This window comes from Seriola aureovittata, chromosome 21 (genome assembly GCF_021018895.1).
Source record: "Seriola aureovittata isolate HTS-2021-v1 ecotype China chromosome 21, ASM2101889v1, whole genome shotgun sequence".
NCBI lineage: Eukaryota > Metazoa > Chordata > Actinopteri > Carangiformes > Carangidae > Seriola > Seriola aureovittata.
In genome coordinates, this window is record NC_079384.1 from 18,493,382 (window position 1) to 18,508,110 (window position 14,729).

The 14,729-nt window shown below is 39.0% G+C and overlaps 2 protein-coding genes across 6 annotated transcripts; both read left to right on the forward strand.

Annotated features, from left to right (window-relative positions):
- Positions 1–954: 954 nt before the first annotated feature.
- trim16 (tripartite motif containing 16) lies at positions 955–9,472 on the forward strand. 5 transcript variants are annotated; one of them, XM_056366851.1, is made up of 7 exons: positions 955–1,195; positions 1,503–2,306; positions 5,579–5,674; positions 6,078–6,368; positions 7,006–7,177; positions 7,546–7,641; positions 8,008–9,472. In XM_056366851.1, exons 1-7 carry the CDS (start codon positions 1,133–1,135, stop codon positions 8,571–8,573), a joined length of 2,088 nt encoding a protein of 695 aa, XP_056222826.1. In that variant the 5' UTR covers positions 955–1,132; the 3' UTR covers positions 8,574–9,472. The 5 variants fall into 5 exon arrangements, with proteins under 5 accessions (XP_056222826.1, XP_056222825.1, XP_056222827.1 ...); XM_056366850.1 differs by having other exon boundaries at positions 965–1,195; positions 7,975–9,472; XM_056366852.1 differs by having other exon boundaries at positions 997–1,195; positions 6,135–6,368; positions 7,975–9,472.
- Positions 9,473–9,903: 431 nt separating this feature from the next.
- tvp23b (trans-golgi network vesicle protein 23 homolog B (S. cerevisiae)) lies at positions 9,904–14,122 on the forward strand. The gene is made up of 7 exons (XM_056365763.1): positions 9,904–10,000; positions 11,452–11,525; positions 11,916–12,060; positions 12,847–12,936; positions 13,088–13,213; positions 13,297–13,425; positions 13,517–14,122. Exons 1-7 carry the CDS (start codon positions 9,989–9,991, stop codon positions 13,541–13,543), a joined length of 603 nt encoding a protein of 200 aa, XP_056221738.1. The 5' UTR covers positions 9,904–9,988; the 3' UTR covers positions 13,544–14,122.
- Positions 14,123–14,729: the final 607 nt, after the last annotated feature.

The following is a 14,729-nucleotide window of genomic DNA, read 5'->3' on the forward strand; positions in this document are numbered from 1 at the left end:
CAGGTCAACTCATTCATTACAACACAAGGAATTATTATTATTTACTGCAAAGAAAAATGATATAAATGTCAGTAAATTCATGCACTTAATAAATAATTGATAATTCAATTTTTGCTCTATCATTCTTTAATCAGTAGAGTTCGAAAAATGTGTAAAATTGCATTTTGTGTAGTATTAACAAGGTCTTAGAAAGTCTTAAATATAATTTAGTGAATCCCACAGAAAGCCTGGAATAATATATTCAATTCAGAATAGGGTATTTTTTGTAGCTGCTGTTTTCTAGACACACTTTGATTGAAATTTCCTTCTTTTTTTACATTCCTCCCAGGTCCAAACAGCAAGAATAATGCTGTCATTAGTTTTGTTTACAATCCCTGACATTCATATATAATTTCACCCCAGTTTTTATGGTTAGAAGCCAGTTGTTGTTGTTGTTGTTGTTGTTGTTGTTAATTAAATTTATTAAAGATTTCACACTAATATATGATCCTTAAATAAATCATACTGGTATTTACAGAACACAATCACAGCAAAAATCCAAGTCAGTTTATTTCTATAGGGCACATTTAAAATCAACAAGGTGTCTGACTGACAGATGAGATCTATTCTAAGACCTGGTTTAATGAGATCATGAGATAATTTGGTTGATGACTAAAATCAAATAAAAACACATAATTAAGATGATATAAGTAAACTGAAGTATAAAACATATTAAAAAAATCATAAAACTCAGCAAAACAGTAGGAATTATTTAAAAAATAAAAGAACAAAAGGAGGTAAAATCCAAGTCTCCAATTGGCTGAGCACACATGTGATTAATCACATGACCACATGACAGCTGCTGCTGCATGTAGATGTGAGTAGGATCCACTTGATAAATGTTTCTTAGAACTTTTTCACACAGACATGAGAGTAAAGAGTCCCTCAGGGTAATTCTCTGATGATCTCTGGCTCTGGTCACTGGGTGGCAGTGTCTGCTCGGAACTCTTCTCTATGCTTCATGCTGATTCATTCAATCACTGGTTTACATTAGATTTTCCACTTGGCATTTTGGAGCAGCAGGAATGTGGCATGTGGAAGAGAGGAAGCGGCTGAGCAGACAAAAGGCTGCAGCGATGATTTCCTCAGTTTCATGGAGATCGGTTCAGGACAGATACGACAGAGTGACAGTGCACTCAGTGATTTCATCAGCGCGGTGAGTAAACAAGTGTGTGTGCACAATTGAACTTGTGAGTTTCAGTCTATGATCAAACACAGTGCATGTAGAGGAATGAAACTCTACACCTCTGTGTTCCTCGGTTGCAGCGCGAGCTCCACCCTGTGGTTTCTCTTTTACCTCAGGGGAGGGGAGGGGAGGGCAGTGATTGTGCACGGGGGTGTGTATCACTGTTTGCTGGCCTGTCTGCCTGGTTGCATGTGAGTGCTGAGGGGGCGGATAACATTTAGACTGAAACTATAAGGCCTTGGACTGACGTTCACATCGTCTAGGTGTGGCTTTCCAGGCTCTTCAGTGTGATCCAGGAACTGAAGCGGCTCAGCCAGTTATTTCCAGAGGGCATTCAAGAGTGGAAGTGAAGCCTGGGAGCTTCACTGGAGACATGGCAGATACAGCAGCTGTAGAAGCAGCTCCCACCTCCAAACAGCAACAGTGTGCTGGCTGCTCAGGTGTGCTGAGTGGAGACAAGCCGGCGGCCTGTGGTCACTCATTCTGTGGCTCCTGCCTTTGGGACAAAGTGTGTCCCAAGTGTCTGCAGTGTCCTGACAAGCCTGAACCTGATGCTCTGAAACACAACGGAACAAAAGCTGAAGCTCCGGTGATTAACAGCAAAGAGGAGCAGAATCAGGACTCTAAGATCGCAGAGGAGATCAAGATCCAAGAGGATCTGAAGGAGTCAGAGGACCCCAAGAAGCCGGAGGATGAAGAGGAGGAGAAAGAAGCAGAGTCAGAAACTGGAGAAAAAGAGGAGGCAAAAGAAGAAGAGGTGAAAGAGGAACCTTTGGGCCCCGACGATGTGGTGTGCGACTCCTGTATCGAGAGCCCCTGCAGGGCCCTCAAGTCCTGCCTCACCTGCCTGGTGTCGTACTGCGAGGCCCACCTCCGGCCTCACCTGGAGAACCCGAAGTTTCAGAACCACCGGCTGGTGGAGCCGCTCAGGGACATCGAGAGGAGGACCTGCGAGAGCCACAAGTGGCCCCTGGAGATCTTCTGCTGCGCCGATGCCTGCTGCATCTGTCAGGACTGCGTGGCGGAGGAGCACACGGGCCACAACACCGTCCCTGTGGTGGAGGCTCGGCGGCAGATAGAGGCAAGTGTTCTTGTATACTTCAATTAGAACTCCTCAAAACTGAGAGTTCATACATCTAGATTTCTCATGTTCATCTTTGGTCTAGTATTTCCAGTTAGAAAATAGAATGAGTTAAAAGCCAAACCCAACATCACAGTTTATATCCCAGTGTGGACACCTTCTCCTCAGATTTGTCTTCTTTTAGAAACATGTAGAGGGGAAAGCTTCCAATATTTCACTTGAAAAACAGACAAAAAAGTCAGAAAAAATATATAATTTTCTTTAACAGATTATATCCTTTATTATCACTTTAATCATCTCTTGAGCCCACAGGTTTATTTTAAGTTTCCTGACCCATCAGTTGGGAACTGCTGGTCTAAATCTTTGCTTTTCTCTCTTTTCTATCGCTTTAAATTTCTTTGGTTTTTAACTGTTGGTTGGACAAAACTAATCTCCAGGAACTTTTAATAGACATTTTTCACATATTTTTGACATTTTATAAACGACATTATTAACTGATTTATCAAAAAAAGTCATCTGCGATATAAATAATTCTTAGTTGCAGCAGTTTTTGAACTTTAGACCAAGTATTCTTTTTAAATCTCACATTCAGCCTTGCTGAGTGTTTGTCTTTTATTGTTTATTTTTTGATATGTGGCCAAGGAGGAGTCCACCACGGTCTGAGCAGATACATAAAAACATAAAGGAATATAGAGTAAATAAAAGTTTTCAAGATCAAATGAATGAAATATGACAGAACAAGTGCCATCCATTTGTAATTTAATATCAGGAGCTTAGAAGTAAACCTTAAAGTATCACACTGGTGCTTTCACATGTCCGACTGAGTGGCTTTGATGGATCTAACCTTCAGCGCCGGTGCAGAGGGGATGAGCTGTATCTCCAAAATACATTGCGGTTGTTCCCACATTCTACAATGCAGCTTTCGATACTTAATCCAATTAAACCAGTAATTCTGACTCAGTATCCATTGTAAAGGTCATGTAATGAGCTCGCTCCATGTTTGATTAACAGCATTATTTGCCTTTGAAGCAGTCTGGAAACTTGATACTAGAATCTATTTAGCTGCTCTGACGCAGAGAACGCTTGAGCTTCAGCTAAAGTGTCATTTGTCTCTTTCTTTTTGACGGTTCATGACCCTCAGGTTCAGGCCAGTCAACATTCCTGCACAGATCTGTAGCTCTTAGCCTCCACCTGTTATTTGAAGAGTGTGTTGTCGCAAAACCTCAAACTGCTTCATTAGAGCTGTAGAGCAAACACTGCAGGGAAGCTTGTAGTGTCAGTAAGCTGTTTGGAAATGTAAGTGAAAATACCAGTGTCTGCTACCGTCCTGCAAAACTTTGTCTTAAAATTAATAGAAAACAAGAAGGGAATTAATACTACAAAAGTTTAAATGAAAGTAGATGCTGCTAAAGAGGAAATGAACTCACACTTTTCAACTCTCCCTGTTCCCTTTCATAGACATTTATTTCCACAGGACAGACACCAACACTCAGAAAAACATAGAAGACAATAGAGTGAAATAACTTCCTGTTCAGAGCTCATGTTCCATTTTAGAAACTCTACTTTTTGGAGACCTCTCTACATGACTCAGACCTCTGCTTTGTTTGATGCTACTGTCCACTGAAGGGGTTTAGATTTAGTTAAAACCACAAATAAACCCATAAACATACAGTAGAGAGGTAAACATCCGGCATTACACAACAGCATTTAACAACACTTACCTCTATTCAGGAGGGATTTCCAGAATTTTTTTCAGAAGTTTTCCTGAAATAACTTCAGAACATAGTTAAATGATGTTAAATAAAGATTTCATTGTTTCAGCTTCTCAGATTGCAGAATTTCCTGCTTTACTAATTCTTAAATTACAATAAACATCAAATCATTTTGAGGTTTGAACTACTGGTCGGACAGAACAAGACATTATTTTCTGATGTTTTACAAACCAAACAGATTGATCAGCTAGATAAACAGCAGGTTAGTCTATAGTGAAAATAATCATACAAATAGTTAAAAATAAGTTCCACCTCAACCAACAAGAGTCAAATGCTGTTGAAGCTTTAATGCATAAATAATAATAATAATTCAATGATATACTATATAGTGTGTAGCATATCATTAGCTTTATATATGCTATATACTCACAGGAGGTAAGTAACAGCACATAAAGACTTTGAAACCCTTCCATCACTGATAATAATATCTCTATTTGTAAAGAACTTCCCAAGATTCTGTGACAAAAACAAACAAAAACAAAAAATCACAAATATTAATACAATGGTACAATTCAAGGTAGGGGTCAAAAGTGTTGTGGAACATATGGAACTACCAATGTAGAAATTGAAGATTATAAGAATTAGTTTTAAGCAAAGTTTTAAAGTCACTAAGGTTTCAAGTTGAATTTCAGCAGAAAGTGTAAAAATCTGCTTTGGTTCAAGTTGAGATCAGGTGACTGAGGTTGAGAGCAGGTACATATGATCACAAATATAATTTTTTTTAACTTGAGACAACAAAACACTCAAGCGAAGTATAGATTTTTCCTTGGGTAAATACATCACAGAATTGTCTGCGAATAAGTTTATATTGATTTTAACGTACATTAACGTGTTTCTGTCACACTCACCACTGCAGCTGTTGTTGTCTTATAAATCCATGTGGGCTAAACATTTGTATTGTGTGTGCTTGACACAATACATAACTAGCCTTACTGGCTAACACTCGTAGCATGTGGCTATTTAAATATTCCTGCAAGTAGTTTAAAACTGATACAAAGAGCTGGGAGAGAGAACATCCTGTACCCCTTTCCAACATAAATTCTTAGGTATATTATTAGTACATGTTTTAGCTGTAGGGTATTTATATAGTAGCTTTAAAAAACTTATGGTTGATTAATTTTTAACATGGACTTGATGGCCAGTCTCGCCATATGAAACAAAGGAAATGTAGCATTCCCCTTAGGGCCTAAACCTTATGGAACAGTAATCTCCTTGAACACCAGCTTCAGCTCTAGAGTTGCCTGGACCTGCCTGAGGAATTCAAACTTGAATCTTCAAAACAAAAAGTCAGTGCCTTGAAAACCACAAATATCAGAGTGTAGAAGAGGATGTATGACTTTACTACAGAGTAGAGGGAAAATAGGAAACAACAGAAACCCAGAAGTTTACATTTATACATATTCTTTCCGATTGGGCATATTTTCAGCATTACAGCATGGTTTGTGGTTTCTGTGCAGAGTCTTGCTGAAGCCTGTTCTATTCTTCTTCTCGTGTTTACAGAAGGAACTGAGGGAGAAGCAGACTGAGATGGTGAAGACGGTGACAGCAGCAGAGAACGCTATCAACAAACTACAATTAAACACAGTCACCATAGAGGTAAACACATATGACTCATCTCAAACCTCATCTCACTGTGTGTGTGTGTGTGTGTGTGTGTGTGTGTGTGTGTGTGTGTGTGTGTGTGTGTGTGTGTGTGTGTGTGTGTGTGTGTGTGTGTGTCACATGAATGTCACAAGATTGTGTAAAAATGAGTTGGCGTCTTCTATTTTTGGCTTGAGAATCCTCCGGCCTATAAAGGCTGAGGTATCAGCGCCTCCCAAACCTGAAAGTTTTCCCTGCGGTGTGGGAGGAAGTCCATTTTTTCCTGTAGTTTCGTGTGATGATGAGGTAATGAAGTGTCCCCTCAGTAAAGTTGCAGTTACATAACGTCATGTGATCTGATGCACGCCTTAGCTGTTATTTGTCACTGCTTTCACATTCGTAACTTCCTCTCTCTCAGGATGTAAAGAGATCTCAGTCCATATGTGATGAGAAATTAAAAAACTCTACCCTGCAGCAATCGGTGACTGACGTACGGGCGGTGATCAACAGCCAGTTTGAGGAGCTGCAGGCGGTGATGGAGAGGGCCAAGAGGGAGGTCACGGAGATCCTGGAGGGCGAGGAGAAGCAGGCGCTGAGGCAAGCCGAGGGCATCCGGGTCCACCTGGAGCAGAGGTGCACGGAGCTGAAGAAGACTCAGGCACAGATGGAGAAGCTCTCCAGGAACAAGAATGATGTGGATTTCTTACAGGTAACACCACCAGGATGGAGTCTGAGACATGGTGCCATTGATAGTTTCTCAAGGATAAAGAACCCTCATGTTCTTGTTCCTGGATGACACCGTGTTTGTCAGGGTATCTGCAAGTCTTGAAAAATGATTAAAAAGCTGTAGAAGGTTTTAAAAAGTCACAGTTACATTTCATTTACAAAGGTCTTTAACATTTTTTCCAGCCCGCCATTGGCAATAACAGCACTTCTACAATGTTAGTGGGTGTGATTTCAACCAAAAGTAGCAAGAATACCCAGTACCATTGTCCTAGATCTCTTATGTAAAATTCATATGTGGACTATAAATTTATTTCTTGCCAATTCATCCATGCATCCATCCATCCATTTTCTGCTGCTTATCCAGGTCCAGGTCTTATTTCATTCATTATGTTAGGAATTTTTGTTATATACTGCAGGAAAGTGCTGATAGAGATGATATAAATATAAATAAGTTCATGTACTTGCTAATTAGAATGAGGTTCATAAAAAGTATGAAAAATATCAGAATAAAAATCATTTGGAAGGTTTTTCATACTTTGACCGATTTGACCATGAAAGACGTGTTACATTCAAGTCTAAAAAATGTATGAATTCTGCTGAAATCCTGGTTTGTCTTCCAGGAGTATTCAGAGTGGAAGAAAGAAGCCACTGATATCTCCCTGCCTGGGGTCTACATCGGCCTGATGGATCGCCTGAACTCCCTCGGTCGTGTGATCGTTGACTCCACACAGGAGCTCTGCGCCATGCTTGTGTCTTCATACATAGAGAAAGTCAAAGAGACGTGCAAGAACGGTAAGAACAAGCAGCACAGAAGCCGCTGCCAGGGAAGCCTACACGCTAGCGGTAACAGCTAGTATCTGTACATCTGGGCGTGTTAACACATGTTAAGAATTTTCTGCCTGTGTGTCGTTTGTTTGGAGCTAACCTGACATAACATGTGTCTAAATATGCCGCACTGATTGGGTAAGAATGAACATGTGGGCTTCATGACTCACCTCATTTGTGTGTCAGGCAAATCAGGTTACTGACAGGAGCAGAAAAACAGCCAATACTTGTTTCCCTTCATGCATTTCTGTGCCAGCTGTAGGAACACTGTGCATGAATCAACATAAAACTGTGTTTTGTTTTCACACGCTCAAATATATTTTCTGCCATTTCAGACAAAATGGGAATAAAGACAACAGTTCATGAGATTGTTGCAGCGAAACAGAACATGTCGATACCAGATCCAGTAACACATGCTGACTTCCTCAAGTGTAAGTGTTTTATATGTTCGAAATATCTGCTATTGGACAGAGGTACTGTAGTTGAAGTCAGGATGTTAAAGTCCCTCAATCCCATGGCAACAGAAAGAACTGAAGGTGATAGTGTTTCTGTGCACTTTAATGGAATTAGAGGGCAGAGAGGATCATTGGTGACAGCTGTTTCTGGTCCAGTCCTCAGGCCTAATAAACACAGAATTCACTTGTTTATTCTATTTGAGTTTTTATTCAATCAAATTAACAAAGAAACAAAACTAGAAGTGCACTCAGTGAGCCTCCACCAAAGCCAATGTCAAGTAAACTATAATTTTAAAATTCCTCTCCCAGATGCCGCCAACATGAGTTTTGATGATGTTACAGCTCATAAGTTCCTGCGTCTAACGGAAGAAAACAGGAAGGTGACTAACACGACTCCATGGCAGCATCCTTACCCTGATGTACCTGAGCGGTTTGAGAACTGGCGCCAAGTTCTTGCCACAGAGAGCTTCTATCTGGGCCGGAACTACTTTGAAGTAGACATCAGTGGCGAGGGCACGCACATTGGTGTGACCTACAAGAGCATTGACCGCAAAGGCAACGAGAGCAACAGCTGCATCACGGGAAATGACTTCTCCTGGTGTCTTCAGTGGAACGGACGCACATTCTCCGCCTGGCACAGTGGTGTGGAAACCCCCCTCAATGTGGAGAAGTTCACCCGTATCGGGGTGTATGTGGACTACATGCGAGGCCTCCTGGCTTTCTACGGCGTGGAAGACTCCATGACGCCCATCCACGAGTACAAGGCAGAGTTCCTGGAGCCTCTTTACCCGGCTTTTTGGTTGCCCAAGAAGGAGAATATCGTCGCCTTGGTGGCACCTGGAGAACCATTACGGCTCAAAAGCCCCTCTCCTCCCACCTCACCTGCAAACGGAGCTGTGACTTCATGAACAGCAGCTGTACTGTTTCCTAAAATAGACTTATTATCTGGAATATATAGGAGGGAAAACATGAAAACAAGAAAAGTCTTACCATGTTAACTTTGTTTACACTAGATTACTTTTGTTGCAAAACTAATATGATAAACTGTTTTTGTTTTTTTTGTTTTTTTTTTATCTCATTTGGGCTCAAGTCATATTTATACACCTGTTTATATTTGGGACTTCTGTTACTGTACCTTTCATCACACTGTGAATTCAGAAATGTCCTATATTGTCTGTATGCAAATAAAACTTTGTATTTTCATTTGCAAAAAGAAAGAAAAGAAAAAATCCTTTTGTTCAGTTTTATAATGGATTTCCTTAGAGATTGTCCAGTGGATAAATGGAAAACCTGCCACTCAGACCACAGATGTTGGGTGGATAACCTGGGATGTTGTTTTGGCTTCAACATCAGAAATAATCAAATATAGTTTTCCAAAGTCTATCACTGAAATGCTGCTATGATATTCAAGATGTTGCATTCACAGCTCAACAGGACCTCAGACATGTTCAAATCAAAATTACTTCAGTTTCAAGGTACTTCAGATTCTTATCCATCACATATTACCATCAGGGAGGCATCTGATTGGTCTCAGATTCACTCTACAGCAGGATAATGAGCCCAAACATACCGCCAAAGAACTATCTTCAGAGACAAGAAGAAGATAGAGTCCTGCAACAGATGGTCTGACCCCATTGAGTCTGGGATCATATGAAGAGACAGAAGAACTGTGCTGGAACAACCTACCTGCAAAGTATATGGCACTTGAATTGGTTCTGTTTTTAAAGTGTTCATTTGATTTAGCCGTTTCTCTGTTTACTGCACTTTGTATGGGGTTAGTTAATAAATAAAAACTATTTGTGGCTTTATTTTTAAAAGCATCCTCACTTTACTTTTAGTGCTTAAAACCTTTGCATAGTAGCCTACTTAATGTAGTGAATGAACAAGTTCAAGGTTCAAGGTAGAATAGACTGTCATTGAAGAAACATGTACAAAGTTGGTAACACAGTAAAATCACAATCTATTTTTGTTTGGCCCACACATAAGGATTGGATTCAACTATTTCATGCAAGGTTTAAAATAAAGTTTCTTCATATGTCTGAACCCTAAAATTAAGTCCAGATGTTTTCCCTCTTTTATTTTGAAAATTGTCTACTGTGGAACTGTCCATCCTGTTTTTAATAGATAGATAGATAGATAGATAGATAGATAGATAGATAGATAAAGTAAACACTCAGATTAAAGAAATTATTCAACAACCAAAATAGAAACGTGACGCTAAAATGACGTATTGTGTAATACGTGCACGCGTGGGTCACATGACACCGGCGCACAGTGACGTGAGTTGAGCATGTAAACCGGAAGAGCCTTCTCCAATTTCAACATGATAACAGAAGTAAGTGACACTTTTCTAATGATACTTTCTTTTATCTGTCAATATGTCAAACGGTGAAAGTAGCGTCATGTTAAACATGGCTGAAAACTCTGTAAAGTTAGCTCATCAGTACAAAGTATTTACCAGCTGAGCTGAACGGCTGTCGTGCTAATGTTGCTAAGTAGTTAGCATGATAGGTTTAGTAGCTATTTACACGTCTGCACTGTAACGTAACTTCACTTTAACGCTCTCAAAACCACACAATAGAGCAGTTTTCTGCTGATGAACACACAACAGAGTGTTTGTTTTCCGCCTGTAGCCGTGTATTCAAACCACCGAGGTAGCTTAAGATAGCTGGCTAAAGTTAGCTCCGTTGTCCCTCTGTTACATCGTTATAATGATCAAACAAAACTATGAACTCACAAATTAAATCATTAACAACACTCCTGCTGATAAACTGGACCTCGCCTCGTTTTATGTATATTAGTCACTTTTAATTAAAGTTGGTAAATGTATTTAAAAGGCTTAGTAGCATTCATTTAGCAGCTTCAGTATCTAGTTAAACACAGAAAAGATAACACTAAAGCGTTACCCAGATCAGTAACACTTTATTATAAGTGGAGTTTTTTTAAAGCAAAATTTGGATGATTTCAGCTCCTCAAATGTGAGAATTTAATGGTTTTCATTGTTGTACACAGCAAAATTAATATATTTGGGTTTGGGACTGTTGATCGCACAAAACAACAAATTCGAATACATCCCCTTGAACTGTGGGAAATTATAATAACTTGCGACATTTTACAGACAAAGCAATTCATTGATTAATAGAGAAAATAATTAAAAACAAATAAAACAAACAATTTCGCTTGATAAAACACAGACAATACAGAGAAGCTAAACAAGAGAGAGGATAAAGGAAAATAAGACACAAACGGGACATAAAAGCTAAACAAGAAGGTGAGAAATATACAGGCCAGCCATCGATATCTGGAACACAGTCCATCTCATATTAAGTGACTCATATAAAACAAACAACAACATTTTTCCTTCAGGGTAGTTTGCAAGAGTCTTTTAGATATATTAAATAAGGGGAGTGCTTCCAAAGTAATTGTATTACATTCCATGGCCCTGATGCATAAAAGGAGAATGCAATTCTGCCAAGCACTTAGTGCAGCTTCTGGACATTTAAAAGAATTTGATTAGCAGATCTAGTGCTATAGTATCTGGTATGAGACGATGGAAGGCTGGAGATACAGGTACATGTCTTGTAAATAAATATCAGCATGTGTATTTTTCTCCTAATGATTCATAAGAAATGCAATCATGAGTGTGTGAGCCTGCAATCATTACAAATTGTAAAGTGGCGTGATGAGCAGAGTCCAGCTGTAAACAAAGATCCGGCTTTAGTTGAGATTGTTTTGTAAACATGTGTGTCTCCAAGGATTAAAGTATCTTCCTTATTGATCCCTCAGGATACCAATGATGAAGACGTGTCTCTGTTTGATGCGGAGGAGGATGTTGGGAAAAGGTCAAAGAAAAACATTAAGTACGTTTACAGGGGATTCAAGGCTGTAAGCTGTTAACACTTGTCCAGTACTTTTCAAGAAAAAGTCCAAACATCTGTTTGCTCCAGCTTCTGAAACTTGAGGATTTGATCGTTTTTGTTTGTCATACGATATTAAACTTAATATATTTGGGTTTTTGACTGTTTGGTTGAATAAAACAAACGATTAAAAACTTCACCTGTTGCTTTGAGAAATCATAATGGGCATATTTACCTTTTTGTAATTGTTTTGGACAAACTGGGTAGACGAGAAAATAATATGCAGATGAATTGATAATGAAAATAATGATTAGTTGCAGCCCTGTAGCACTTCTGTATTTCTAAGATGTAGAAAATACTTACTCAACACTGCATTTAAAAATCTGTGCCCAGGCATCCAGTGGCGTCCTTCTTCCACCTCTTCTTCAGAGTCAGTGCCATCCTCGTCTACCTGCTCTGTGAGATCTTCAGTAGCAGTTTCATCGCCTGCATGGTCGCAATCATCCTTCTGCTGTCATGTGACTTCTGGACAGTAAAGGTAAAGTTTTTACTACAAGATAAATTTTCTCTATTCCAAAAACAGGGAGTTTTGTTACGCAGTTATATTATAAGGAGAGCAGGGGAATACCCCCCTCTTCAAGGGGAGAGCTTTACTCTTGACACATAAAGGGCTGAATCAACAACATGAAGGAAAGCAGTTTTTGTAAATTCAAATTTAAATCTGTTTAAATTGTTTTGTTATTATCACCTCATTTCCTTGACCATCACACACATGCTTGTGTATGTAAAACGTAAAATATAATGTGTTTGTGTGCAGATTTCCTCTGTGACTTTATTTACTTGTCATACATTTTCTATTTTATAACTGTATTTTTTTGATGATAACTTGATATAACCTTTGTTCATTTACTTTTTGAGCTGTACTTTCCTGAGTTCTTAATTGCTTTGTGGCATTACTTTTTTCTAGAGCTGCAATTATTAGTCGATTAATCGATTGACAAAAAATTAATCGGTAACTATTTTGATTATATAATTGAATAATTATTTTAGTTATTTTGTAAAGCAAAAATGATAAATATTTGCTGGCTCCAGCTTTTTAAATGTGAGAATTTGAAGCTTTTCTGCGTCATACATTATATTAAACTGAATATCTTTGTGGATCAGACAAAACGACACAGAGATGGGCTGTGAGAAATTATAAAGGGCTGTGTCATTATACTCCGACTCAGCAACGTTAATCGATAATGAAAATAATCGTAAGCTACATTCTTACAATTTTTTTTAGTCAATTTTATTATAATGTCATAAATATCTACATTTACAGAACATCACTGGGAGGTTGATGGTTGGTCTCAGGTGGTGGAACCAGGTGGACGATGATGGACGAAGCCACTGGGTGTTTGAGTCGAGGAAGGTGGGATGCTCCTCAGCGTGTCCCATGTTGCTTTTTGTGTGTTGTGTTATTGTTCTGTGGTTCTTTGAGCTCTGATAAATGCACTTGTTTACGGTCAGCTGGCCCTATGGTATTTGCAGATGTCCTAACTGTGAGAATATCCTGTTTTCAGGGCACTGGGAAGCAACAAGCGTCAGATTCCGAGTCCCGAATCTTCTGGCTCGGGCTGATTGTCTGTCCGGTCCTCTGGGTCATCTTTGCCTTCAGCACCCTCTTTTCTTTCAGGATTAAATGGCTGGTAGGTCTTCAGATTTAAAGGTTGAAACTGGCATACAGTCATTTTCCTTGTCAAATGATAAATGTCTGTCATCTTCCACTCAGCCTATAGTGATCATGGGTGTGGTGTTGCAAGGGGCCAACCTCTATGGATATGTGCGGTGTAAAGTGGGGGGCAAGACCAGCCTAAAGAACATGGCTACGAATTACTTTGGACGACAGTTCCTCAAACAGGTGACTGCAGTTTTGAGTAAAACACAATGAATAGTCGTTGATTGTCAGTTATCCACAGAGTCTTGATGTGTGTTGTGTTTTTGTTTTGCAGGCGCTGTCTAAAGAGGAGGAATCATAGAGAGCAGCTCTGCGATTTGAACACGTTTGCATTATTCTTAATGCTATAATATATATTCTTTTAGCAAGTGGATACATAGAGAGCAACCTTTTTGCAACATGAACTGAAAATAACAGACTTTAACTTTTTCTTTAGAATGTAATGTGTGACTCAACCAGTCCCAATAGAGAGAGATTCCACAGAGAGGTCAGAGGTCTGGTAGCTGTTTTCCATAACTGAAGCTCAGCAATAAACCTTCACAAACTTTAACTGATCCTTAAGTGTAAATGCATGAGTGAAAAAAGGGTGTAAGTGTTTGAAATGTTCAACTGATTGTCGTTTAATGTGTCCCGTTGTCTTACAGCTCCCTCAGATACCTTCTTTAGTTTGTGTTTTCATTGCCTCTTTCTTTTTCATCTTAATGATAATTAACAGAATAAAAACATGTAGTTTCTGAGAGCTATTGTACAAATCTTTTTGTTTGTATTATAGACACGGTTTTAAAGTAACAGTGTAAAGTATTCCAGGAGATTTGTAAATATGTATGTAAAGAAACTATGTGCAACATCTTCTTTTGTGCAAATACATTTGTAACATTTTTCCGAACAGTGTGTTAGTTTTTATTTATGAAAATAATTGTTACTCACTGTAAAACTTGTGAAAATATAATTGCTTAAATCTGGCTAGCTTTCTTTGGCGGCTTAAGAAGAAGCCTTAAAAATTTCTATTTTCAAAGGTGTATTTTTATTTCGCAACAGGAAGTTTTCCAGTTGTAGAAATATTCAAATTTTTTACTTAAGTAAAAGTAACAATACATCAGCCTAAACGAACCCCGGGCCTGGAGCCTTTCTGTGTGGAGTTTGCATGTTCTTCCTGTGCCTGCGTAGGTTCTCCGGGTTCTCCGGCTTCCTCCCACAGTTCAAGGACATGCACATTAGGTTAACTTGCGAGTATAAAGTGCCCATAAGTTTGAATGTGTGTGATAATGGATTGATTTTGGTTTACATAATAAACATTTTAACTTCTTAATATAAAATCTATGATTAAACCACGTGTTGGTCCTTTAGTTGACTACAGCGACCCCCCGTGTTCTGTTTGGGTCATTGCATGTATCGACTCAGCCGTTAGAGCGTTTTCTTGTTAGTATTTTACGCACCTTTACATGTTGGCTACTATCGTCATCATGACTGCGCGAAATTACTTCAAA